The sequence below is a fragment of the Sus scrofa genome, chromosome 6, assembly GCF_054392235.1.
Source record: "Sus scrofa isolate SSC_HxYL_T2T_F1_AM1 chromosome 6, Sscrofa_HxYL_maternal_Yorkshire_Landrace_v2.0, whole genome shotgun sequence".
Classification (NCBI taxonomy): Eukaryota; Metazoa; Chordata; class Mammalia; order Artiodactyla; family Suidae; genus Sus; species Sus scrofa.
The window spans coordinates 59,746,350-59,773,088 of record NC_139388.1 but is presented as its reverse complement, the minus strand read 5'-3'; the positions used below and the strand labels follow the sequence as shown (position 1 = coordinate 59,773,088).

At 51.2% G+C, this 26,739-nt stretch overlaps 2 protein-coding genes across 3 annotated transcripts; both read left to right on the top strand.

The window, feature by feature from the left end:
- The first annotated feature begins 212 nt into the window (after positions 1-212).
- Positions 213-8,599, top strand: KLK13 (kallikrein related peptidase 13). Its single transcript, XM_021094840.2, has 5 exons — positions 213-264; positions 5,763-5,952; positions 6,270-6,538; positions 7,490-7,626; positions 8,286-8,599. Exons 1-5 carry the CDS (start codon positions 213-215, stop codon positions 8,472-8,474), a joined length of 837 nt encoding a protein of 278 aa, XP_020950499.2. The 3' UTR covers positions 8,475-8,599.
- Positions 8,600-20,899: 12,300 nt separating this feature from the next.
- Positions 20,900-26,398, top strand: KLK12 (kallikrein related peptidase 12). Of its 2 annotated transcripts, none has more exons than XM_021094839.2 (5): positions 20,900-20,936; positions 21,794-21,953; positions 23,100-23,359; positions 24,505-24,638; positions 25,783-26,398. In XM_021094839.2, exons 1-5 carry the CDS (start codon positions 20,900-20,902, stop codon positions 25,936-25,938), a joined length of 747 nt encoding a protein of 248 aa, XP_020950498.1. In that variant the 3' UTR covers positions 25,939-26,398. The 2 variants fall into 2 exon arrangements, with proteins under 2 accessions (XP_020950498.1, XP_084821867.1); XM_084965741.1 differs by having other exon boundaries at positions 21,782-21,953.
- Positions 26,399-26,739: the final 341 nt, after the last annotated feature.

Below are 26,739 nucleotides of genomic sequence, written 5' to 3'. Positions count from 1 at the left end.
CCCATCCCAGCAAGGATGGAACTTGGGGAGGGGATGCAGATTCCAGGGTCAAGGTTTTTCCGAGTAAGGGAGAGTCCAGACTGGGAAACGCAGAGAGGGGCGTGGAGGCGGGGCGGGGCGGTCCCTGGATGGAGTTTTCAGCCCGACCTCACGACCTCCTTCAATGTCACAGACTCCGCCCTCCCGCCCCATCCCCCGACCACAAAGTCACCATGTGGCCCCTGGCGGCCCTGATCGGCTTCCTGACCGTGGCCTTCTCAGGAGGTAAGAATGCGCGGGGGCGGGGGCGGGGTGGCCGCTGCAGACAATGCTAGGAGGGGTCACGGGCTGACACGGGAGTGTCCTGCACGTCCCCGCGTGACCTACGTGTCCCAGCTGGGGTCAGCCCACTCTCCCCCACGGACCCCCAGACCCCCCTACACCAGCCTCTTCCCTGCGCATCCTACTCTGCAAGGGGAAGCCCACTCGCAAGCCCCTCTCTCATTCAAGGCGTCCCGGGCATAAGAGACACACAGGGTTTCAAACCCTGCCGGTGCCGCTTTGAACAAGTAACTTAGCTTCTTTCTTTCATCTGTGAAATGGGTGGTTATAAACTGAAATGAGGTAATGCAGGTCATGGGCTCAGTATTTTATTTTATTTTATTTTATTTTATTTTATTTTATTTTATTTTATTTTATTTTATGTGTGGCAGATGGAAGGGACTGAAAAGTTAGTCCTCCTTTAGTGGTAGTATTCCGTCTCCATTCTCAAGCCCTTCCAGAACCTTCTAGTTTGTTCTTTAATCCTTGAGGTGACCCCATACATATCTGATTCTGCCCAGATTTCTTCCCAGGGATTCCTCCCCTGTAAGCCCCCTTTCTCTGCCTTTGCAGGCAAGTTTTCTGGAAACCCCATGCATGCATCATTCATTCATTCAACACACAGCTGGGCACTAGGCCCACTGCTGGGTGCTGCACAAGCAGAGACACATGGCCTGCTCTCAGCACCCAGAGCCTAGCGGAGGCCGATGCAGACTTTCAAACAATTACCCCAATAATTAGATAATAATTAGAACTGTGACGCCGGGTGATGGCTTCAAGGAGCCAAGCCAGGGAAGCCCAGAGATAGAATGGCAGCCCTTGGCCTCCAAGGGACCCCCAAAGGACTTGACCCTTGAGAAATTTCCTGAAGGAGGGAGGGGGCCTCGGACACCCATCACCAACCTTGGCCTGAAGATGGGGTGGCTTCTCTCTTCTGGTGACACTCCCAGGGCTGTCCCTTGACCCCTCCTGGGTGCCCCACCCCAGGCTAGGAGCTCAGCTCATGCATGGTGTTGTGGGATCCTCAACAGCCTTATGAGGCAGGTGTGCTGTAATTACTGCAGTTTCACAGCTGAAAAACCCAAGACTCTGAGACGGCAGGATCCTGCCCCAAAGTCACCCGCAGCGCCTGAGTCAGGATTCTGATCCACGACGCCCGCCCTGTCCTCCACACCCTAGACTGTGCTCTGACAAACCATCTCTATTATTTTCAACCTAATGGTTTCCTTCCTTCCTTTCTTTCTTTCTAGCACGTACCTGCTGCACATGGAAATTCCCAGGCGAGGGGTCAAACTGGAGCCGAGTCCGCCGCCTACACCACAGCTCATGACAATGTGGGATCCTTAACCCACTGAGCGAGGCCAGGGATCGAACCCACAGCTTCATGGTTCCTAGTCAGATTCGTTTCCACTGAGCCACGACGGGAACTTCTGATCTCACTGTTCTAAATGGAAAACTGCATCCATTGCTGTAAAAAAAAAGTCAGAGGGAAGTTCCCGTCGTGGCTCAGTGGTTAACTAATCTGACGAGGAACCATGAGGTTCCAGGTTCGACCCCTGGCCTTGCTCAGTGGGTTAAGGATCTGGAGCTGCCATGAGCTGTGGTGTAGATGTGGCTCGGATCCCATGTTGCTGTGGCTGTGGCGTAGGCCAGCGGCTCCAGCTCCGATTCGATCCCTAGCCTGGGAACCTCCATATGCCAGGGGAGCAGCCCAAGAAATGGCAAAAAGGCAAAAAAAAAAAAAAAAAAAAAAAAAAAGTAAGAGGGAAAAACATCAGTTTTCCACAATGAAACAAAAATGATGTTTATGGCATTGGACCACCTGAAATTGCTGATAGTTGACCCTTTTTTGCTCTCTTTGTCTTTTTAGGGCCGCACCTGTGGCATATGGAAGTTTCCAGGCTAGGGGTTGAATTGGAGCTACAGCTGCTGGCCTGTGACACAGCCACAGCCACAGCCACAGCAATGTGGGATCCAAGCCACATCTGTGACCTACATGACAGCTCACGGCAACACCGGATCCTTAATCCACTGAGCGAGGCCAGGGATCGAACCCAAGTCCTCATGGATACTAGCCAGGTTCGTTACTGCGGAGCAAAGATGGGAACACCATTTGATTCTTTTTGAGCTTCCCCAAAATAGCAACTGCAGATGGTTTGACTTAATTTGGGTTTGCCAGCTGAAGGCTGAAAGCCACCTTCTGCTTCTGGTTTTGTTTTCTTTTGTATTTTATTTTATTTTATGATTTTATTTTATTTTATTTTATTTTATTTTATTTTATGTTTTTGTCTTTTATGGCTGCACTTGTGGCATATGGAAGTTCCCAGGCCAGGGACTGAATCCAAGTCACAGCCGTGACCCACAGTGCAGCTGCAGCAATGCCAGATCCTTAAGCCACTTTACCAGGCCAGGGATCAAATCCGTGCCTCTGCAGCTGCCCAAGTCGATGCAGTCAGATTCTTTTTTTTTTTTTTTTTTTTTTTTTTGGTCTTTTTGTCTTTTTGCCTTTTCTAGGGCCACACCCGCGGCATATGGAAGTTCCCAGGCTAGGGGTCTAATTGGAGCTGTAGCCACTGGCCTATGCCAGAGCCACAGTAACTCGGGATCCGAGCTGCATCTTCGGCCTACACCATAGCTCATGGCAACGCCGGATCCCTAACCCATTGATCGAAGCCTGGAATCGAACCTGCAACCTCACGGTTCCCAGCCGGATTCATTAACCACTGTGCCATGACGGGAACTCCCGATGCAGTCAGGTTCTTAACTCACTGCACCACTGTGGGAGCTCCTGCTTCTGGTTTTAAAAAGTGAGATCAGGAGTTTCCATCGTGGTTCAGTGGTTAACTAATCCGACTGGGAACCATGAGGTTGAAGGTTTGATCCCTGGCCTCGCTCAGTGGGTTAAGGGTCTGGTGTTGCTGTGGCTGTGGTGTAGGCCAGCGGCTACAGCTCCGATTCAGCCCCTAGCCTGGGAACCTCCATATGCTGCGGGAGCAGCCCTAGAAAAGGCAAAAAGACAAAAAAAAAAAAAAAGAAAGAAAAGAAAAAGTGAACTCAGGAAGTTCCCATATTGTCTCATCAGATTAAGAACCAAACTAGTATCCATGAGGCCGTACTGGAGAAGCCAGACAGAAAGTGGCACTTTCAGAATGAGGCATTCTCTGTCCCTTTGTGGACTGCTGTGGCTCTCATACCGGGGACAGTGCCTGGCGTACGTTCATTAAGCACCTACTGTGTGTGAGCACAGTAGCTTGCGCAGCTACTGTGTGCCAGTCACTGTGTGAGGTCCTGGGGGTGCAGCGCTGAATAAAGCAGTTAAGGCGCCTGTCGTCAGTGGTGCTTGCAGTCAAGATGAGGGGGTTAAATGTAAACTAATGTAAAGAGATGTGAATAGTGACGTCGCTGTGATGAAACCCAGCTGGGGGGTGGGTAGGTCGTAGGGAATGATGGGGGTGGGATACTGGACGAGGTGGCCAGGAGTCTGGGATGGCCTCTCTGAGGAGGTGACATTTGAGCTCAGCTCTCAGTCGAGAGGGACCCAGACCTGTAACCTTTAGATTCTGCATGCCTTCCAGTATATTTCACGTAGATAATGTCCTATATTCGCAGTGTCCAGTGTGGTAGCCACTAGCCATGAAAAGCTATTGAACATTTCGGCTGTGACTGGTGTGATTGAAGAGCTGAATTTTTTAATTTAAAATTTTCCAGCTTCGTTGGGGGTATAATTGACAAAGAACTGAATTTTTCTTTCTTTTCTTTTCTTTTTTTTCTAAGTCATTTTAGAGCCTTACCTGTGGCGTATGAAAGTTCCCAGGCTGGAGTTCCCGTCGTGGTGCAGTGGTTAACGAATCTGACTAGGAACCATGAGGTTGCAGGTTCGGTCCCTGCCCTTACTCAGTGGGTTGACAATCCGGCGTTGCCCTGAGCTGTGGTGTAGGTTGCAGATGCGGCTCGGATCCCGCGTTGTTGTGGCTCTGGCATAGGCCAGTGGCTACAGCTCCAATGCGACCCCTAGCCTGGGAACCTCCATATGCCGTGGGAGCGGCCCAAAGAAATAGCAAAAAGACAAAAAAAAAAAAAAAGAAAAGAAAAGAAAGTTCCCAGGCTATGGGTCCAATCAGAGCTACAGCTGCCTGCCTACACCACAGCCACAGCCACAGCAACGTCAGATCCGAGCCACATCTGTGACCTACGCTGCCCCTTGTGGCAACGCTGGATCCTTAACCCACTGAGCAAGGCCGGGGATCGAACCCGAACCCTCATGGATACTAATCGGTGAATTCTTAACCTACTGAGCCACAATGGGAACTCCAGGAACTGAATTTTCAATTTCATTTCAGAGAGTTCCCATTGTGGCGCAGTGGAAATGAATCTGACTAGGAACCATGAGGTTGCAGGTTCGATCCCTGGCCCTGGTCAGTGGGTTAAGGATCCAGCATTGCCAGTGAGCTGTGGTGTAGGTCACAGGCACAGCTCAGATCCCCTTGCTCTGGCTGCGGTGTAGGCTGGCAGCTGCAGTTCCGATTCTACCCCTAGCCTGGAAACGGCCACATGCTGTAGGTGCAGCCCTAAAAACAAAACAAAACAAAAAACAAGAGAGAGAAAGAAAATGTAAGACTCACAGACAACAGACTTGTGGTTGCCCAGGGGGAGGGAGTGGGAGGGACGGGGAGTTTGGGATTGGCAGGTGCCAACGATGACATTTAGGATGGATACACAGTGAGGTCCTGCTGTACAGGACAGGGAACTCTACCTAGCCAGTCTCTTGGGATAGAACATGATGGAAGATGGCATGAGAAAAAGAATGTATTTATATATACGACTGGGTCGCTACGCTGTACAGCAGAAATTGACACAACATTGTACATCAACTACACTTGAATGAAAAAGAGAGAGAGAGCCTAGATGGGAAGAAAGTCAGAGGCACCCTATCAGAAGCATCTTCAGGAGTTCCCATCATGGCACAGTGGTTAACGAACCCAACTAGGAACCACGAGGTTGCTGGTTCGATCCCTGGCCTTGCTCAGTGAGTTAAGGATCTGGCGTTGCCTTGAGCTGGTGTAGGTCGCAGATGCGGCTCAGATCCCCTGTTGCTGCGGCTGTGGTGTAGGCCAGCGGCTACAGCTCCGATTCGATCCCTAACCTGGGAACCTCTGTGTGCCACGGGAAGCGGCCCTAGAAAAGGCAAAAAGACACACACACAAAAAAAGCATCTTCATTTCATCAAGGCTTCTTTTAACCTTCCGTGGAGGGGTTGCCTCTTCTTCCAAAAAGAACATCACCTCTTTGCCCTGACTCATCTCCACAACACAGAAAACGGCAACTCCCAGAGGCCAGCAAATGAATCATCTGTTCCTGGTCACCCAGAGGAAAATTCTCTCTCTCCATGCCCAGAACCACACCACTCCAGGTCTCCTTTCCCTGCAAGCTCCACTTCTCTAATGTTTTGTCTTGTTCACCAGGCATCTCGAGGGAGTATCCCAAGATTCTCAACGGCACCAACGGGACCAGTGGGTTCCTCCCGGGTGGCTACACCTGCCTCCCCCACTCTCAGCCCTGGCAGGCAGCCCTACTCGTCAAAGGGCGGCTGCTCTGTGGAGGGGTCCTCATCCACCCCAGATGGGTCCTCACTGCGGCGCACTGTCTAAAGAAGTATGTGGGGGCCAGGGAAGCATGGGGTGGGATGGCAGCGGGACTTGGGAGGTGGGCAGGTGGAGTTGAACTTGAAGGCGAGGATGAAGTTGGGTTGGGATGGGCACGGGGGTGAGAAGGAGGTCTGGGCTGGAGAGGTGGAGGTTGGCTATGGGGATGGAGTCCAGTCGAGGATTTGGATGGGACTGGAGGTGAGGGTGTGGAAGGAAGCCTGCTGGGAGGTGAGGAAGGTGGGATGGGGAAGGGGGTTAGATTCGGGGGTGGGGATGGAGCTGGGCTCAAGGGCTCCTTTAGCCAGCCGCTTCCTGCACCCACAGCAAGTACAGCGTGTACCTGGGCAAGCACACTCTGGGGCGTGTGGAGGCTGGAGAGCAGGTGAAGGAGGTGGCCCGCTCTATCCCCCACCCTCAATACCAAATCAGCCCCTCCCACCTGAACCACGACCACGACATCATGCTTCTGGAACTGGAGTCCCCGGTGCAGCTCAGCAGACACATCGGAGTCCTGCCCCTCTCCCACCACGACTGCCTCCATCCCGGCACCTGCTGTCGGGTGTCTGGGTGGGGCACCACCACCAGCCCCCAGGGTATGCACCCACGCAGTTGGCGGGGGACTCTGGGGAGGGTAGGTAGGAAGACCAGTCTTTTTTTTTTTTTTTTTTTTTTGGCTTTTTACGGCCACACCTGTGGCATATAGAGGTTCTCAGGCTAGGGGTTCAATGGGACCTGAAGTCCCCAGCCCACACCACAGCCACAGCAGTGTAGTTTTTGACCTATATCACAGCTCTTGGCAACGCCGGATCCTTAATCCACTGAGCAAGGCCAGGGATCAAACCTGCATCCTCATGGATGGTAGTTGGGTTCGTTAACTGCCGAGCCACGATGGGAAATCCAGGAGCCTTTATAAAGAAAAATGAATATACTTATGTATGTGATAACTCAGATATCACATATCTAATATGCAAAGTTACATATATCCTTTATGTAACTATACAAATATAAATGTAGAAATATATAGGAGGTCTTATAATGTTACACACATAAGGTATAGTTTTCTATATCCTTTATAGAATATGTATATATATAAGTAGGTATAGAATATGTGTCCCATTGACATAGTTACATATTCTTTATATAAATTCACAAACATTTATGAAGATAAAATTATAATCTACTGTATAGTATGCTATATACTATATAAAAAGTTGTGTTCCTTTTATACAAATTTTTTTTAACTTTATTTATTTTTTTGTTTATTGTCTTTTGCCTTTTCTGGGGCCGTTCCTGCGGCATAAGGAGGCTCCCAGGCTAGGGGTCTAATCGGAGCTGTAGCCGCCGACCAACACCACAGCCACAGCAACGCGGGATCCAAGCCAAATCTGCCACCTAAACCACAGCTCACAGCAACACCGGATCCTCAACCCACTGAGCAAGGCCAGGGACCGAACCCTCCACCTCATGGTTCCTCGTCGGATTCGTTAATCACTGAGCCACTCCAGCAACACACATCTTTCGACCTTCCTCCCTCTCCTCCCCAGTGACCTTCCCCCAGACCCTCCAGTGTGCAAACATCCCGCTACGCTCTGATGAGGAGTGTCGTCAAGTCTACCCGGGGAAGATCACACCCAACATGCTTTGCGCCGGTACCAAAAAGGGCGGCAAGGACTCCTGTGAGGTGAGGCCCAGGGGCGACAGGTTGCCGTGGGCCAAGAGGGGGCATCCAGGTGGAGGTGGGGGAGGATGCATGGGGGAAACACTTTGCTTCCAGCCTTGGGGGAACCAGTCTTTGTAAGGTGAGCTTTCTCCTAGCATAGAGGGTCAACATAAAAGGGGGCACCAGGAGTTCCCTTTGTGGCTCAGCAGTTAACGAACCTGACTCGTATCCATCAGGACGCGGGTTCGATCCCTGGCCTCGTCAGTGGGTTAAGGATCCCACGTTGCTGTGGCTGTGGTGTAGGCCAGCAGCTACAGCTCTGATTCGACCCCTGGCCCAGGAACCTCCAAATGACGTGGGTGTGGCCCTAAAAGACCAAAGACCAAAAAAAAAAAAAAAAAAAAAAGATTTGTCGCGTAAGGTATGGCAACACTGGTTCAGCGAGACCGAGGAACAGAAAAACAAGGAGAGACACATAACGTCTGTCCTTCTTCCGTGTCCATCTTTCTGTCTCTTTTCCCCTCTTTTCCAGTCTGTGTTTGCCCTCTGATCTGTTTCTCATCATTTCTGTTGGTCCTTCTCACCCCCTCTTCCGTATTCCCATCTCCACCTCTGCCTCCGTGTGTCTCTGCCTTTGTTTAGTCTCAGCAAGGACCCCTCCTTCTCTCTCCCCAACTCAGGGCGACTCGGGAGGTCCCCTGATCTGTAACGGGATGCTCCACGGCATCATCTCCTGGGGAGACTTTCCATGTGGGCAGCCCAACCGGCCTGGCGTCTACACACGCGTCTCTCGCTATGTCCCTTGGATCCAAGCAACCATCAGAAAACGGACAACCCCGGAGCAGAAATGGACGAAGGGCCCACAGTAAAAGTTGGGGTGGCCTACCTGTCTCCTTGCCCAGTTGGCCCAGCCCTTCGCTGTTCCTCCCAAGGGGTTCCATGTGAACCAGTGACGTGTGATCTCAAAACACCCAGATCCCAGCTGATATCACGGAGTGTTTCAGAAGCATTCCTGCGTCAGCACCATGGTCCCCTGGACTTTGCATCCTGGAGACATCCCAGCCTCCCCAGACATCCCAACCCAGACACGTTCGGGGTCTCCCAGTTTTGGCAGAAACCCAGGTCACCGTCCGAACATTCTGGAATGCTCTTAAATACCTCCATCAGCCCATCTCAACAATAGTCTATGTCCCGTGAACAAAACTCCCTTTGACAACAAATACCCCTTCAAGTATTTTTTCGTTGCCAATATTCTAGATCCTTCTGTGTTTTGTACTCCAGAAGGTTCTAGACTCCCATGACATTTCTTCCTGAAAAATCTTCACTCGTGTGCAGACTCTGCTGCCTCACCATTATATGCACCAAAGGAACATGGGGACATCCCTGGGGACATTTCTGGGAATTGTCCCGCTGCAGCCTACATTCCACATGTGGCCAATATCCTCTGCTTCTAGATCCTCCTGTTCAAGCAGCAGCAGCTCTCTAAACACTAGGGCGATGGGGTTGAGTATCCAAGGAGCCTCCTTGCCCTATTGTCCACTAACTATTCTGTGTTTTTATCTTATCCGCAAACATCCTTGTTTGGGGGCTGCACTGATGCCTCTTTGTCTGTGACCCCAAAATGCGGTGGTTGAATGCTCAGCTGCAAGAATCCCTGCTTTGAATAAGTCCTAAAATGCACAACCTCTGTTTTCTCATCTGTAAAATGGGACTCGTTGAGCACAGATCGCTGTTATTATTTGCCAGGTTCCTTATAAAATGTTACCTTCGGCTTTTCATAACAACAACCTCAAGTTCACGGTGCCCCAGATGTGCTGCGTTCACTGCTTTTTTTTCTCAGCAGACATTTATTCAGTGCTGACCACGTGCAAATACTCTCCTGGGTGCTGGCACATACAGTTTTGTTTATTTATTCAAGAAACGTTGGTACCTATGACAAGCCAAGCACTGTTCCAGGCACAGGTAGGAAACAGTGTGTTGAAGAAACAACTGCCTTTGTATAGCTTTTGTGTTTTGCAGGATCACACGATAAACAAGATGAATAGAGAGAAGTTCTCTCAGGTGGTGACATGAGTCATGGTAAAAAGAAAAAAAAAAAAAAAAGCAGAGATGAAGGGTGGAGGATGTCGGGTTGGGGAAGTGGATGGAGTTGGGATTTTAAATAGCGTAGCCTAGAAAGAAGACCTAACTGAGATGGTAACATAAACACTGAAAGGAGGGAGTTCCCGTCGTGGTGCAGTGGTTAACGAATCCAACTAGGAACCATGAGGTTGTGGGTTCGGTCCCTGCCCTCGCTCAGTGGGTTGAGGATCTGGCGTTGACGTGAGCTGTGGTGTAGGTCGCAGACGCGGCTCAGACCCAAATGTGTTTGCCGTGGCGTAGGCCAGCAGCTGCAGCTCCGATTGGACCCCTAGCCCAGGAACTTCCATGTGCCACAGGTGCGGCCCTAAAAAAAGCAAAAAAAATGAAAATAAATAAATAACTTTAAAAAAAGAAAGACTGAAAGGATGGAGAAAGCCTGCTACATATCTGGGGAGCAGCGTCCCAGGAGGAAAGTTGAGCAGGTGCAAAGGCCCTGAGGCAGGAGCCTGCCTGATGGATGGTATCAGTGAAGAGGGGACAGCGGTTGATGCAGAAGCGATTGCAATAGCCCGGGTGGGAGGTGATGAGGCCCAGATCGGGGTGACCTCCTGGGAGGAGAGAAAAGGTCAAATTCTTCTGGATCTGTTTGGGGGGATGGCTCGACAGGATCTGCTGACCTCAGCTGGAGAGCGTGAGGAAAAGAGGAGAATCAAGGATGATTCCAAGGCTTTGTTTGGCCTGAGCAACCGGAAGTATGGAGCTGCCGTTTACTAAAACCGGAAAACCAGGAGGAACAGGTTTGCAGGGAACCATCAGGAGACTGGGTTTCAAACTGTTTAACTGTGAGCACTGGCTTAGGGATGCTGAATCTGCACTCCCAGGGGACATGCAGTGTTAGTTTCCTGTGAGCTTTGGGTCACAACATCTTTATCAGTAGATCACCTGGCCTCAGGTTTTTTTCTGTTTAGACACCTTCTTTTTTTATTTTTTTGTCTTTTCTAGGGCCACACCCGCAGCATTTGGAGGTTTCCAAGCTAGAGGTCTAATCGGAGCTGTAGCCGCCGGCCTACACTACAGTCACAGCAACGTGGGATCCAAGCCGTGTCTGCAACCTACACCACAGCTCACGGCAACGCTGGATCCTTAACCCACTGAGTGAGGCCATGGATCAAACCCGCAACCTCATGGTTCCTCATCAGACTCGTTAACCACTGAGCCACGACAGGAACTCCTGTTTAGACACTTTCATGTATGCGTTGTTACAAAACAGAAACAGACTTGCAGACGGAGACCAGACTGGTGGTTGCCAAGGGGAGGGAGTGGGATGGAGGTTGGGGTGAGCAGGTGCAAACTATTTCATTTAGGATGGAGAGGCAATGAGGTCCTGCTGTACCACACAGGGAACTCTACCCAATCTCTTGGGATAGAACAAGATGGAAGATGGCATGAGAAAAAGAATGTATATACATGTATGACTGGGTGACCTTGCTGTACAGCAGAAGTGGACACAACAGTGTAAATCAACCATAATTTTTGGAGAAGGAAAGGAAAGGAAGAATATATGCATTGCTGATTCATTTGCATTGCACCTGCGGCCAACAGCCCTACACCTCATGCCCAAAGGAAGCTCATGCAACACGTCTATTTCCCAAGAAAGGCAGATTAGGAACACAAGCCAGCACTTCCGTGCTATGCCAGGGGCATGGGGGGAGCATTTTAAACAGCGAAATCACCATGAAAGCGCACAAAAAGGCAAAAACGTGAGGGTTTTTTTTTTTTTTTTGTGGCTATTTCTTGGGCTGCTCCCGTGGCATGTGGAGGTTCCCGGGCTGGGGGTCCAATCAGAGCTGCAGCCCCCGGCCTACACCAGAGCCACAACAACGCCAGATCCGAGCCGCGTCTGCAACCTCCACACCACAGCTTGTGGCAACGCCAGATCCTTAATCCACTGAGCAAGGCCAGAGATGGAACCCACAACCTCATGGTTCCTAGTCGGATTCGTTAGCCACTGCGCCACGATGGGAACTCCAAAAACGTGTGTTTATCATATGAGAGCAGAACGAAGAAGGCAGAGCAGTGCTTTGTTCGACCTCAGCTGGCCGCATGCACTCTGGTGGTCAGCACTTGCCCCACTCTGGGTGTGTCTGAGAAGGACCACAAAAGCCCCCGAGTATGGGTTTTGGAGTCATGGGTGGATTTTAGCGAAAAGGCAAGTTCTCGAATATCCGAAGATCCACTGCGAATGCGAGGGCGAAGGTCTCAGACATATCAAGGGTGACTCTCCTACCATCCCTGGTTCCCTTGGGGGAAACAATATGTTTGTGGGGTTTTTTGCCTTTTTTTTTTTTTGTCTTTTTAGGGCCTTGCCCGCGGCATATGCAAGTCCCCAGGCTAGCGGTTGAATAGGAGCTGCAGCTGCTAGCTAATGCCACAGCCACAGCAATGCTGGATCCATAACCCACTGAGCAGAGCCAGGGATTGTACTTGTGTCCTCAGGGGTACTAGTCAGGTTCCATACCGCTGAGCTACAACGGGAACTCCTATGTTTGTGTATCAAAGCAAATATACCATGGAATACTACTCAGCCAGTGAAAAGAAGGCAATAATGCCATTTGCAGCAACAGGGATGGACTTAGAGATTCTCAAACTAAGTGAGGTAAGTCAGAAAGAGAAAGACAGCTATCATATGATATCACTTATAATGTGGAATCTACAGTATGATACAGGGAGTTCCCTTGTGGTACAGTGCGTTAAGGATCTGGTGTTGTCACTGCAGCAGTGTGGGTTTGATCCCTGGTTTGGGAAATTACAAATGCAGCAGGTGCCGGCCAGGAAAAAAAAAAAAAACAAACATATGACACAAATGAACCTGTCTACAAAACAGAAACAGACTCAGGCACAAGGAGAACAGATTTGTGGTTGCCAAGAGGGAGGGGGTTGGGGGAGAGGTGGAGTCGGGGGGGGGGCTGGGGGGTGGTTAACAGATGGGAGCCGTTATAGAGAGAACAGATAAACAGCAAAGTCATCCCGCAGAGACAGGGCACTACATTCAATGACCTATGATAAACCATAATTGAACAAGAATATGTTTTTAAAAAGAAGGTATATAGATGTATAGCTAAATCACTTCACTCTACAGAAGGCATTAACACAACATTGTAAGTCAACTACACTTTGATCGATGGATCGATTTGTTTTCCTTTGACTTTTTTTTTTTTTTTTTTTTTTTTTTTGGTCTTTTTAGGACCGAACCTGAGGCACATAGAAGTTCCTTAACCCACTGAGCGAGGCCGGGGATCGAACTCACACCCTCATGGATACTAGTTGGATTTGTTTCCACTGCACCACAACAGGAACTCCAGAATGGCTGTATTTATGTTTGACTAATTGCCTTTGCTGTGTACCTGAAACGAATACAGCATTGTAAGTCAACTCTACATCAATACAATTGAATTAAAAAAAAGTAATCAGACTCATGAGTTATCTAAGGAGAGCAAATACGAATAACCTACCACTTTATATTTATTAGAGAAATTCAAAACCTCCAGGACTTCTGTGGAGGCTCCATGAGTTAAGGATCTGGTGTGGATCCTTGGCCTGGGAACTTCCATATGCCACGGGCACAGTCAAAAATTTAAAAATTAATTAAAAATGGGAGTTCCCGTCGTGGCGCAGTGGTTAACGAATCCAACTAGGAACCATGAGGTTGAGGGTTTGATCCCTGCCCTTGCTCAGTGGGTTAACGATCCGGCGTGGCGGTGAGCTGTGGTGTAGGTTGCAGACGCGGCTCGGATCCCGAGTTGCTGTGGCTCTGGCGTAGGCTGGTGGCTACGGCTCCGATTCGACCCCTAGCCTGGGAACCTCCATATGCTGCGGAAGCGACCCAAGAAAGAGCAAAAAGACAAAAAAAAAAAAAAAAAAAAAAAAGAGTTGCCTTGCGGCTCAAGGGATTAAGAACTGGACTAGTTTCCATGAGGATGAGGGTTTGATGCCTGTCCTTTCTTAGTGGGTTAAGGATCTGGTGTCGCCACAAGCTGCAGCATAGGTCTCAGATGCAAACGTGGCTCGGATCCAGTATGGTCTTGGCCGTGGTGCAGGCCTGCAGCTGCAGCTCCCATTCGACCCTTAGCTCGGGTGTGGCTGTGTAAAAACCAAACAAAACCAAAAAACCCCAAAGATTAGCTGTGCATAGAGCAACAGGAAGAGTGCTCCCAATTACAACGGTGAAACTTAAAAGAATGACCATGCCAAGTGTTGGCGAAGGGGTGGGGCCCCTGGAACACGAACACACTGCTGGCGGTAATGGGAAATGGTACAGCGAATTTTAAAAAATCTGGCAACTTCTTATAAAGTTCAACACACAGCTAATCTACTCTCCAGCAGTTCGACATCTAGGTGTGTGCACAAGAGCAACAAAAACATACGTCCACCTAATGATCACAGCCACATGATGTGTAATTGCCAGAAACCGGAAGCAACCCAGATATCCCGCAGTTGGTGGATGATAAACAAATTGGGATATTTCTATAGTGTAGGATACTGCTCGGGAACAAAAAGGAATGAACTATGGGAGTTCCCTGCGTGGCTCAGCGGTTAACAAACTCGACCAGGATCCATGAGGATACAGGTTCGATCCCTGGCCTCGCTCAGTGGGTTAAGGATCCCGCGTTACTGTGGCTGTGGTGTCGGTTGGCAGGTGTAGCTCTGATTCAACCCCTAGCCTGGGAACCTCCGTAGGCCGAGGGTGCGGCCCTAAGAAGAAAAGAGCAAAAAAAAAAGGGGGGGGGGGAATGAACTGTGTGTAGATAAGGGCAAAACCGTGGTTGAATCTGAAATGTGTTACGCCAGGGAGGGAAGCTGAGCCTTTAGATGAGGTTCTTAAAAAGGCTGAGCCTTAGCGGCAGAAAGTAGATCAGCAATTGCCTGGGGCTGGGGTGGGGAGGGAGGATTTGCAAACACAAGGCAGCTTAAGGAGGGGAGCAGGAGGGTGAGAAAGTATTGTTCTATGTTTTGGTGATAGTTTACGAGATGGCATCCAATTTTCAAAATTTGACAAGCTGAATAATTAAAATGGATGGATTTTGTTTTAGGCAATTTTTTTTCTTTTTTTTTTTTTTTTTTTTCGTCTTTTGTCTATTTAGGGCCATGCCCACGGCATATGGAGGTTCCCAGGCTAGGGGTCGAATCAGAGCTGTAGCTGCAAGCTTATACCACAGCTCATGGCAACACCAGATCCTTAACCCACTGAGCAAGGCCAGGGATCGAACCCGCGACCTCAGGGCTCCTAGTTGGATTCGTTTCCCATGTGCCACAACAGGAACTCTCTGATAATGTTTTATTTAAAAATGAAAAATGAAAAAAGCACCATCTTTTTGTTGTTAATTTTTTGGCTGTGCTTGGGGCATGTGGAAATTCCCCAGCCGGGGATCAAACCCTCACCACAACAGGGACAATGCTGGATCCTTAAACTGCTGTGCTGCAAGAGAATGCCCAAAAAAGCACAGTTCTGAGCTAAAGAAAAAAACCAAAAGAATAAGCTATGTACTGCACCATCCATGACATAAATTAAAGGTACCTAAAACAATATGCAATTTGTTTTGCGTACCAAATTATACACTGGCGTTCCCGTTGTGGTGGAGCGGAAACAAATCCGACCAGGAACCATGAGGTTTCAGGTTTGATCCCTGGCCTCACTCAGTGGGTTAAGGATCCAGCGTTGCCCTGAGCTGTGGTGTAGGCCACAGACGCGGCTGGATCCGGAGTTGCTGTGGCTGTGGTGTAGGCGGGCGGCTACAGCTCCGATCTGCCCCTGGCCTGGGAACCTCCATATGCCGCGGGAGCAGCCCAAGAAATGGCAAAAAGACAAAAGAAAGAAACAAGAAAACAAAAGCGGGAACTTGTAAGATCACTAATGATAACGTGCCCCCAACGAATTCCTCTCCCTCCATCTGAGGATTAAGAGCGACCTCACTGCGTTGATAAACACACAGAAAGGACCATCCACGCAGAGGGCTCTTGGGAGGGGTGACTGCCTACGTGAAAGCACCCAGCACACCGGGTACTCGGGGAGGGCTTACTAAGTGGCAGCTGTCATTAGCATTATTGCTGTTCTTGGGATTGGTGTCATGATTATGAGGCTGCGTCTCCAAGGTGGCAGCTTGGCATTGGAGAGAATGGGAGACAGCCGCCCAAATTCTTCCTGTGGAACAGAAAATAATGACATACCGGAGCTGGAGATGCCGACTGCCTGCAGGACCTTAATTCAAGACGGCCAGCCAGGTGGCAGGCGGAGCAGACAGCCCGCCTCCCTCCGTCGCCAGGGCCTCCGCAGCCACACGCCTTTTTCTTCCTGTTTTGGCCCAGGGGGATTTTACTCACAATGGGATTTGTGCAGGAAGGAATGTGGAGGCTGGTGGAGGAGGAGAGGAGGCCTAAAAGACGGGGGAAGGGACCCAGGCACAGAGAGAGAGGGGTGGCAGGGAGACAGCAACACTCCTGTCATCCGTCCGACAGGTAAAGTCCTGGCACCAGATGCTCCCAAGGCCCCCGTTGGGGGAATATGTACTCCCCATTTTATGAGACTGAAGCTCTACCTGCGGCGCGAACAAGACACCTTGCGCCCCCCTTATAGACACGTAGACGGGGACTGAGCCAAAGCCACAGGTGCGTTGAACCCATCCAGGCTGATGAAACACATTCCTGGGTGTCCCCTCTGAGAAGGTGCTTGAGGGACCTCCCCCTCTAGTCTGGAGGGAGGGTCCAGACAGAGCTCGGCTGCTGCCCAGTGTGGGATTCCTTGAATGAGGAACTAGACTGGACTTGCCAGGCCGATGGGAATGATGGGCAGAGAAGCTTACACTTCCCTTCTAATAGACTCAATGTGAAGATGAGAGAAGCAGCGTTCCCGTCATGGCTCAGTGGAAACAATCCGACTCGGATCCTTGAGGACGCAGGTTCAATCCCTGGCCTCACTCAGGGGGTTAAGGATCTGGTATTGCCATGAGCTGTGGTGTAGGAGGCAGACGTGGCTCAGATCCAGCATTGCTGTGGTTGTGGCATAGGGCTGGCAGATGTAGCTCTGATTGGACCCCTAGCCTGGGAACCTCCATATGCCGCAGGTGCGGCCCTAAAAAGACAAAAAAAAAAAAAAAAAAAAAAAAAAAAAAAGAGAGGAGCATGGGATTAATAGATGCAAGCTATTGCCCTTGGAATGGATAAGCAATGAGATCCCGCTGTATAGCCCTGGAAACTCTATCTAGTCGCTTGTGATGGAGCAGGATGGAGGATCATGTGAGAAAAAGAATGTATATATGTATGTGTGTGTGACTGGGTCACTTTGCTGCACAGTAGAAAATTGACAGAACATTGTAAATCAGCTATAAGGGGAAAAAAAATTGTAAAGAAAAAAGATGAGAGGAGTTCCTGTCGTGGCTCAGTGCTTAACGAATCCGACCAGGAACCATGAGGTTGCGGGTTCCATCCCTGGCCTTGCTCAGTGCGTTGGTTAAGGATCCAGCGTTGCTGTGGCTGTGGTGTCAGCCGCGGCTACAGCTCTGATTAGACCCCTAGTCTGGGAACCTCCATGTGCTATGGGAGCGGCCCTAGAGAAGGCAAAAAGACAAAAAAAAAAAAAAAAAAAAAAAAAAAAAAGATGAGAGGAGCAAGCAGGTTGTGAGAGGAGTGAGGAGGTCAGAGACACAACTCAGGCTTTTTGGAGGAAGGAATAACGAAGCATAAAGTGGCCATCCCACAGAAATAAGATGCACCCACCTCCCAGCCGGGAATTGGTTCAGATGTCACGATTCACAGAGTCACATGGGCACCAAAGAGTCCTTCCTGCCCCTGTGGGGTGACAAATTGGTGCTATGGGTGGGAGTCTGGACAGGACTGCTTCCTTGTCAACTGAAAAAAATGCACAACCTAAAAGTGGAGAATTGGTTTGTTTTTTCTTTTCTTTTCTTTCTTTCTTTCTCTCTCTCTCTCTTTTTTTTTTTTTTTTTTTTTTTTTTGCTTTTCAGGGCTGCACCCATGGCATGTGGAAGTTCCCAGGCTAGGAGTCGAATGGGAACTACACTGCTGGCCTACACCAGAGCCACAGCAACTCAGAATCTGAGCCGCGTCTGCAACCTGCACCACAGCTCATGGCAACTCCAGATCCTTAACCCACTGAATGAGTCCAGGAATCGAACCTGAGTCCTCATGGATGCTAGTCAGATTCGTTTCAGCTGAGCCATGATGGGAACTCCCTGAAGTGTGGCCTTTTATTTTTTTCTTTTCTTTTCCACATGTTTGAAGCCATCTCTGGGGAGAATGCATTGTCTCAGAAGAAAGAAAAGAAGCTGGGCCCTGGAGACAGCCCGTCTCTCAAGGGGTCTGGACAGGGGCCTGGGTGGATGGTGGAGCCATCCCAAAGACACGAAGGCCAGGGTCTGAGCACAGGTCACTGGGGACAGATGGTGAGGTCGGTCTGGACGGGCCAGGAGGCTGTTGGATGCTCAGGCCTGAAGCTGGGGAGAGACCTGAGAACCAGCCTCCCCAGGTGACAGGTGAAACTGTCAGGTGTATGTAGTCAGCGCAGAGGACGTGGCTTAGGATGGAGCCCTGGGAACGCCCTTGTTTGTATAGATACCTGTGGAGGAAAAAGGCCTATTCATGAAGGAGCCTGCAAGGGAGAGCCAGAAAAGTAGAGGAGAAACCAGAAGCACACGGAAGTCCCAGAAGGAAGCCGGGAGAGGAGGGGCTGGCTTGGTTGAATGCTGCCCAAAGGTTGAGTAAGCCAGGCACGGACAGGTGACCTTGAGGTTGCTCAACGTGGAAGTCTCTGGAGATTCCAGAAGGCTGTGGTTGTGGGGTGCAAGCAGGGAGTAGGTCTTCATGGAGAAGTTTGGGTGGGACGGATGGTAGAAAAACAGGGTAGTGACTGAGAGGGGATGCGGGGATGCTAGTTCTTTTTTTTTTTTTTAATTTTTTGCTTTTTTAGGGCCGCACCCACAGCATTGGAGGTTTCCAGGCTAGGGGTCCACTTGTAGCTACACCTGCTGGCCTACACCACAGCCACAGCCAAGCAGGATCCAAGCTGCGTCTGCGACCTACACCCCAGCTCACGGCAACGCTGGATCCTGAACCCACTGAGCGAGGCCAGGGATCAAACCCGCATCCTCATGGATCCTAGTGGGGTTCTTTAACTGCTGAGCCACGAAGGGAACTCCAGGATGCTGGTTCTGATTAAACTCTGTGGTCCCAGTATTACCTCAGTAGAGGATCAGGCACATAGGGTAGCTCAATCTGTTTTTTTTTTTTTTTTTTTTTTTTTTTAAGGCATATGGAGGTTCCCAGGCTAGGGGTCGAATCGGAGCTATAGTTTCGGCCTACACCACAGCCACAGCAACACGGGATCCGAGCCGTGTCTTTCACCTACACCACAGCTCATGGCAACACTGGATCCTCAACCCAGTGATGGAGGCTAGGGATCAAACCCACAACCTCATGGTTCCTAGTCGGATTCGTTAACCACTGCGCCACGACGGGAACTCCTGAACTGTAGACTTGAAGATGGTTCAAAAGGCTGGATTTTATGTTATGTGAGTTTTACTTCCAAAAACAAAGATAATGGCAGAGAGAATAAGAGAGAGGGTTTCTGTCCTAAATCTCTCTGTCACTTTCCCTTTTGCATGGAAATAGGTAAACCAGCCTTTTTGGTTGTTGTTGTTTGTTTGGGGGGGGGGCTTGTTTTTGTTTTTTGGGTTTTTGTGTTTTTGTTTTTTTGTTTTTTTTTTTTTTTTTGCTTTGGGGCCACACCTGTGGCATATGGAGGTTCCCAGGCTGGGGGCTGAATCAGACCCACAGCTGTCAGTCTGTATCACAGCCACAGCAATGCAGGATCCAAGCCATGTCTGTGACCTATGCCACAGCTCACGGCAATGCTGGATCTTTAACCCACTGAGACAGGCCAGGGATCGAACCCACCTCCTCATGGATACTAGTCGGAGTTGTTTCCGCTGTACCACAACAGGAACTCCAAACGGACCTCTTATAATAAGACTGGTGTTCTGAAAGCAGAGAGCTGAGCTGATTGTGCATTTAAAAATCCAGTGATGGAGTTCCCATCGTGGCTCAGCAGGTTACGAACCTGACTAGTATCCACGAGGGTGTGAGTTCAATCCCTGGCCTCAATCAGTGGGTTAAGGATCTGGCGTTGCCATGAGCTGTGGTGTAGTTTGCAGATGTGGCTTGGATCCCACACTGCTGTGGTTGTGGTGTAGGCCAGCAGGGGTAGCTCCACTTCTTCCCCGAGCCTGGGAACCTCCATATGCTGTGGGTGCAGCGCTAAAAAGACAAAAAATAAAATAAAAATAAAAATAAAAATAAAGAAATAATTCAATTAGGACCAGGCTTCCTCAGATCTCGGTTGAGAAACTGCTCGGTCTCACCTACTTTGAAATCTTTTCCTTTTCCTCCTCTTATGCCTCAGCTGCTCTCTGCCCTTGAGTTCCCTGCACCACTCGCTTGGGGAGGAGGCCCAGGTATTCATGGGCCCTGCCCTCCCTGAGGCTTCCTCCCCAGGGTCAGGATTAGAACTTAGCTCCCAGGTCACCTTGAGTCACTGGTCTCAGGGCTGCTGCTGGTTTGAAAAGGAGGTGGGGGAAAGAGAGGGGCCGGGTCTTCTTTCCAGAGCCATCCTGGGCCACCCCCTATCCCCCGCCCTCCCCGTCTATAAAACTCGATTTTGCGATTTTGCGTCCTTAGCCAAGAGAAGAGTTCCCACGGGATTAGAGGGCGCCCCACCCCCTGTCCTCTTTGTCCCCTTCCCTCGATCCGGAAATTGCATGGGCTGGGACAAAGAGAGTTAAAAGCTGTGTCACCTGCGGGTCTGGGAGACAGACAGCCGGCAGGAGGGGGACAGGTGGAACAGCCATGACAGGGGGTTGAGAGGCCAGGTGGACAGTGGGAGACTTGACTGGCAGGGTGGCGGGCAGATGAAAGGACTGGCAGGTAGGTGGCCAGGCAGATAGCAGAGAGACCCGACAGGCTAAGATTGCCAACAGCCACGTGGAGGAACCGGCAGGCAGGCAGGCAAGGGACGGGCACAGGGAGAGCTGAGCGTGTGGACCTCCCTGTGGGGCTGCTGGCGGAAGGAACAGGGAGAAGGACAGGCCAAGTGGCATCTCTGAGAGGCCCCACCCTTTCCCCCAGAACCTGGAGGTGGCTCACCATGGGGTCCAGAATCTTTCTGCTCCTTTGTTTTATTGGTGAGTTTCCTGGGGTGGGTGGGGGGTCCCTTGCTTCTCATGAAGATGCCTGGCACCGCGGAGGGGAAGGCGCTGCCTCCGTTCACTGCCATCTCCAGGGGTCCTGGGTACCTCTGTCTCCCTGGTCTTCTGGCCCATCCCCCCTTTTCTGTCTCCCTGTCTCTGTGTCTGTCCTTTTTCTCTCTCTGAATCTCCATTCCTTTCTTTAAGCATCTCTCTCTCTCTCTCTCTCTCTCTTCCTCTCTGTGTCTCTTTGGGTGTTTCGCTATATATCACTGGATCTGTGTCTGCTTGCCTCTGACTCTCGTTTTTTTTTCTCTTGCCTGTCCTTTTTCTCTCTCTGAATCTCCATTCCTTTCTTTAAGCATCTCTCTTTCTCTCTCTCTCTCTCTTCCTCTCTGTGTCTCTTTGGGTGTTTCGCTATATATCACTGGATCTGTGTCTGCTTGCCTCTGACTCTCGTTTTTTTTTCTCTTGCCCTCTTTCTTTTTATTTTATTTTATTTTTTTATGTTTTAGTTTTTCAGGTCTGTGCTCATAGCATATGGAGGGGTCCAATCCGAGCTACAGCTGCCAGCCTATGCCACAGGCACAGGCACAGCAATATCAGATCCGAGCCGCATCTGCGACCTACACCACAGCTCACGGCAATGCTGGATCCTTAACCCACTGAGCGAGGCCAGGGATCAAATCCGCAATGTCATGGTTCCTAGTCGGATTCTTTTCCGCTGCACCACGACGGGAACTCCTTCTCTTGCCCTGTTTCCGTATCTTTCTTGCTCTTTCTGTGTCTCTCGTTCCATCTGATCCACAATCTTTAGGGCTCTGACCTCATCTCTTGTCCGCTCCCGTCCTCAGGGCTCAGCCACGAGGCCAAAGAGAAGATTGTTAATGGCACGGAATGTGTCCCTCACTCGCAGCCTTGGCAGGTGGGGCTATTTGAGGGCACCCACCTGCGCTGTGGGGGGGTCCTCATTGACCCCAGGTGGGTCCTCACGGCTGCTCACTGCAGTGGCAGGTAAGCCCCCACCTGGCTCCCTTCCCGGGGTGGCTGGAGGGAGGGTGTCAGGCAGGGGAGGGCTGGGGAAGGGGCTCACAGGAGCCAGGAGATGGTCCTGCAACAAGACGGTCCGAGGTTAGACAAGAAGCAGGATTTCCCCACAATGGGTCTGGAGCGGACCTGGGTTGGGGGCAATGGGGTGGAGTGCAGGGGAGGGTCCTGGAACCTGCCCACCCCCTCCCCCATTCTCTGTGTCCCACTTCCTTCCCATATGGCACCTGTCACCAGCCCTGGCATCCCCTGACCCAGTCTGGGCCATGGGCCTATATCTGGCCCACACTCTTTGTGTGGCCTTAATGGCTACCTCTGGTACCTCTCTGGGCCTCAGTGGTCCCCCCTGTAAAATGAGGGGATTGGGCTTTGTAGGTCTGGTGCTCTAGATATTTTGGCAAAAGGGAAGTTTCAGACATGGAGGAGAGATTTGGGGACAGGGAGAGACAGAGCAGGACAGAGAGAATCCACTCACTGTTCACCCGTTCCTTTATTTATTTTTTATTTTATTTTTTTTATGCTTTTGAGGGCCACATCAGCAGCCTATGGAAGTTCCCAGGCTAGGGGTCGAATCAGAGCTATAGCTGCCGGCCTACACCACAGCCACAGCCATGTGGGATCCAAGCTGCGACTGTGACCTATACCACAGCTCACAGAAACGCCAGATCCTTAACCTACTGAGTGGGGCTAGGGATTGAACCTGTGTCCTCATGGATACTCGTTGGGTTCATTACTGCTGAGCCACAGTGGGAACTCCCTGTTCGTCTGTTCCTTTGGTTGACAGTGCTGGGGGCCCAGGCCATCCGCTGGGTGGTGGGAACAGGGCAGTGAACAGGATGAAGTGGTGTCCCTGCCCCATGGGCATCACCAGCTAAGAGCACCAGAGAGTGATACAGAGGCAGTAGCATGTTTAGGAGACGTAGGGCAAACACTAGACATGGGAAGAAGGCAACAGAGATGGAGACCAAGAGATGGGGGTCAGGGAGGTGGGGGAACAGGGCGTGAGCGAGAGGATGGCCATGGAGGCGCAGGGCAGCGGAGGGAGGCAGGGCGCCTGGGAATCTGCCTGCGGGACATCCCACCTGCCACCTGCTGAGCCGCCGTGCCCCCCAGCAGGTACTGGGTGCGCCTGGGGGAGCACAGCCTCAGCTGGCTGGACTTCACAGAACAGATCCGGCGCAGCGGCCTCTCCGTGACCCACCCAGGCTATCAGGGAGCCTTGAAGAGCCATGACCATGACCTCCGGCTTCTGCGACTGGGCACCCCCGTCCTCCAGACTCGCAGTGTCCGGCCCCTGCCCCTGCCCACATCCTGTGCGGCGGCTGGCACCGAGTGCCACATCTCAGGCTGGGGCACCACCAACCAGCCATGGAGTAAGGGGGGATCTGGGGGGGTCAGGATGGGCAAAAGTCTGGGGTGTCAGGTGAGCGGTCAGGAGTCATGCCATCTCAGAGGGAGGCTGGGTAGAAGAAGGTCACACATCAGGATCATGCTTTGGGGTCTGGGATCAGGGGGCCTCTGGGGGTCTTGGGAGTCAAAGAGGTTAGGTGGTTGGGTATAGCATCAGAAGTCCTGGGTCCTGTGCTTTGAGGACCGAGTGATGCCAGGGTCATCAGACGGCAGCAAAAGGCATATGTGAAGCCAGACCTCGGGGTCTTGGGCCATGGACTCTGCTGTTCGACATTGTAGGGTTGAGGTCGTGGGATCCAGATGTTGGCCACAATCTGAGGATGGACATGGGGCTTCTATCAGGGATCACTGGCCTGGGATGGGAAGCCAGAGGGTTTGGTGTGGGGACCTAGAGGTTAGAGGTCATGGAGTCTGAGACCAAATAAACTAAGGTCTGGGGTCACTTTAGAGGAGGGGCCAGTGGTTTAAAGGACGCAGGGCTGAGGTTGGACGGTAAGGTAAAGACAAGGCATATGGGACCAGGGGACAGAGAAAAGACAGGAGGCCAAGCTGGGATCAAAGGGAAGTAAGAGGAGTTACCGAATCTGACTAGCAGCCATGAGGACGCAGGTTCAATCCCTGGCCTTGCTCAGGGTTAAGGATCCGGGGTTGCTGTGAGCTGCGGTGTAGGTAGCAGATGTGGCTCAGATCCTGCCTAGCTGTGGCTGTGGCTGAGGCCGGCAGCTGTAGCTCCAATTCGACCCCTAGCCTGGGAACTTCCATATGCTGAGAGTGTGCCCATAAAAAAAAAAAAAAAAAAAAAAAAAAAAAAAAAAAAAAAAAAGTAGTAAGATTGCAGGTCAAAGATCACAGCAGCTAAGACCAAAGGCGGAGATCAGTTCTGGACTCCTTGTATCTGAGTCCTAGGCCAATGAAGGAGGACTGGGCCAATGAATTAAAGTCGAGAGCCACTGTGTACCTAAGCTGTGGATCTGAGATTTAGAGGTTCTAGGATTGTAGTGGAGGTCACAGGGAGAGGGTGGGGTAGAGACTCGTATTGAGCTTCCTTGAGAAGAGGAATACCGCCCCCAAATTTGGGGGATCCTGAGGCAGCATCTTTCATGCGCAGGCGCGTTCCCTGACCGGCTCCAATGCCTCAACCTCTCCATCGTCTCCGAAGGCACCTGCCGGGCTGTGTTCCCGGGGAGAATTACCGACAACATGGTGTGCGCGGGCGGCTCTGCTGGGGAGGACGCCTGCCAGGTGAGCGGCTTCCAGCAACACCCAGGGCAGGAAGCAGAGGAGGGTGAACTGAGGGGGAGCGAGGACACGTCAGGGAAAGGAGATGGGAGGCAGACGAGGTCACAACGCAGGAGAGGCACAGAAGGCGGGAGGGAGGGCCGGGGAATGGAGGACCGAGAGGGAGGAGAAACAGGGCAGGAAAGCTGGGTGGGGCACAGAGGGAGGGAGAGGAAGAGATCAAGAGAGGGGAAGAGGGAGGGAGAAGGGGGAGCCGGCCTTCTGAGCTCAGGCAGGTGACTCGGGCTCTCTCTAGTTCTGAGGTGTCCCCACAGCATCCTCCTGTCGGCTCTGGCGCTGGTCCAGGCCAGGACGGAGGAGGAGAGGGGGCTGGAGGACTCTCTCCCGCTCGTAGTTCGGCCACCTTATCCTCTTGGAGCCCCAGCCACTGTCCTGGAGAGATGGGTTTTTTGGTTTGTTTATTTTGTTTTGTTGTTTGTTTGTTTTTGCCTTTTAGGGCCGCACCTGTGGCATATGAATGTTCCCAGGCTACGAGTCGAATCCGAGCTGTAGCGGTGGGCCTACACCACAGCCACAGCAACACCGGATCCTTAACCCGCTGAGCGAGGGCACGGATTCAACCCACATCCTTATGGACACTAGTCGGATTCGATTCCGCAGTGCCACAAGGGGAACTGCTTTTATTTTTTAATTGTTTGATTTTTAATTTTATTTACTTTTTTTTTTTCCTGGAGAGAACGCTTAAGGAGTCCCACCCTCCTCCTCTGAGATTGGTCAGTGGTGCCTGTGCTCTCTTCTCTCATTGGTCAGGGCTCAGCCATTGTCCTGGATGAAGTCTCGCCCACCTTCGTTGGGATTGGTCATTGGCGCCTTTGCCCTCTTCCCCCATTGGTTAGCGCCCAGCTGTCGCCCTTAAGGGACCCCTTAACCCTGCGTAGCATCCAGCCTTCTTTCCCTGGGACTGACCCCTAGGTACGCTCATTGCTGTTGTCCTCTGGGAACCTGGCTGTGCCTCTTTTCTTCCCTTTGATGAGGCTTGGAGCCACATTCCTCAAGACCTAGGAATGCGTTGGGGGAGACAGCGTCGGAGGAAGAAACTGGAACAGGATTTGTCCCATATTCAGGCCATTCTCCTTCTGTTTTCCAGGTTGATTCTGGGGGCCCCTTGGTTTGTGGAGGAGTCCTTCAAGGTCTAGTATCCTGGGGGGCCGTGGGGCCGTGCGGGCAAGATGGCATCCCAGGAGTCTACACCAAAATTTGCAAATATGTGGACTGGATCCGGATGGTCATAGGGAACAACTGACCTGCTCTGTCTACCTTCCGGCCTCAGCTTGGGGGCCACTCTGACGCTCAGAAAGATGGATCAGAGAGGGTGTGGGCTTTCCCTCGGGGGCCACGTAGCAATGGCGGAGGGAAAGTTACTTCTAAGAGTGAAAATGAAACCAAACAGGGCCCTGTGGGGCTTCTGGGCACACATGCCCTTCTGTGCTACCCCCCCCCCCCCATTTCTTGTTTTTAGGAACTAAACTTCAGCCTCTACGACCTTCCCTGAGTTCCAAAAGTCTACTGCTAACCAGGAAAGGGAGGAGGTGCAGAGACACGAATGCATCCTGGGGGCAGGGTCGGGGTTCCTTCTCAAGGAATATACATAATGCTATCTGCAGAACTAAAACTCCCAACTAATGGAAGCTGTTAATGAAGCATTCTTTATTCTGAGGCCAGACCACTCAACACCAGCTTTGAAAACAATGCAAGCTCGCCTCCGCCCTGATCCTTATCTGGGGCCCTGTTTTTCACTCCTCACACTGTAAAACCCCCTCCCAATCTCTGGGGGGGGGGGCACAGTCTTTAAGGCATTAGCCTGCTAGGACCCTCCTTGGGCTAGCAAAGCAATAAAGCTATTTTTTTCACCTTTGCCCAAAACTCTGTCTCGAGTTTCTGTTCGGCACCGGTGAGCAGAGGCAACGGAAACAAAAATGCCTAGCATTCATGGGGATGCAGGTTCGATCCCTGACCTTGCTCAGTGGGTTAAGGATCTGGCGTTGCCCTGAGCTGTGGTGTAGGCCATTGACTACAGCTTGGATTTGAACCCTAGCCTGGGAAC

Coding starts and splice junctions, on each gene's coding strand:
- KLK13 (XM_021094840.2), top strand. CDS start 213: ATGTGGCCCCTGGCGGCCCTGATCGGCTTCCTGACCGTGGCCTTCTCA. Junction 6,539..7,489: donor CACCACCACCAGCCCCCAGG/GTATGCACCCAC, acceptor TCTCCTCCCCAG/TGACCTTCCCCCAGACCCTC. Junction 7,627..8,285: donor GCGGCAAGGACTCCTGTGAG/GTGAGGCCCAGG, acceptor TCCCCAACTCAG/GGCGACTCGGGAGGTCCCCT.
- KLK12 (XM_084965741.1), top strand. CDS start 20,900: ATGGGGTCCAGAATCTTTCTGCTCCTTTGTTTTATTG. Junction 20,937..21,781: donor TCTGCTCCTTTGTTTTATTG/GTGAGTTTCCTG, acceptor TCTCTTGTCCGC/TCCCGTCCTCAGGGCTCAGC. Junction 21,954..23,099: donor GCTGCTCACTGCAGTGGCAG/GTAAGCCCCCAC, acceptor CGTGCCCCCCAG/CAGGTACTGGGTGCGCCTGG.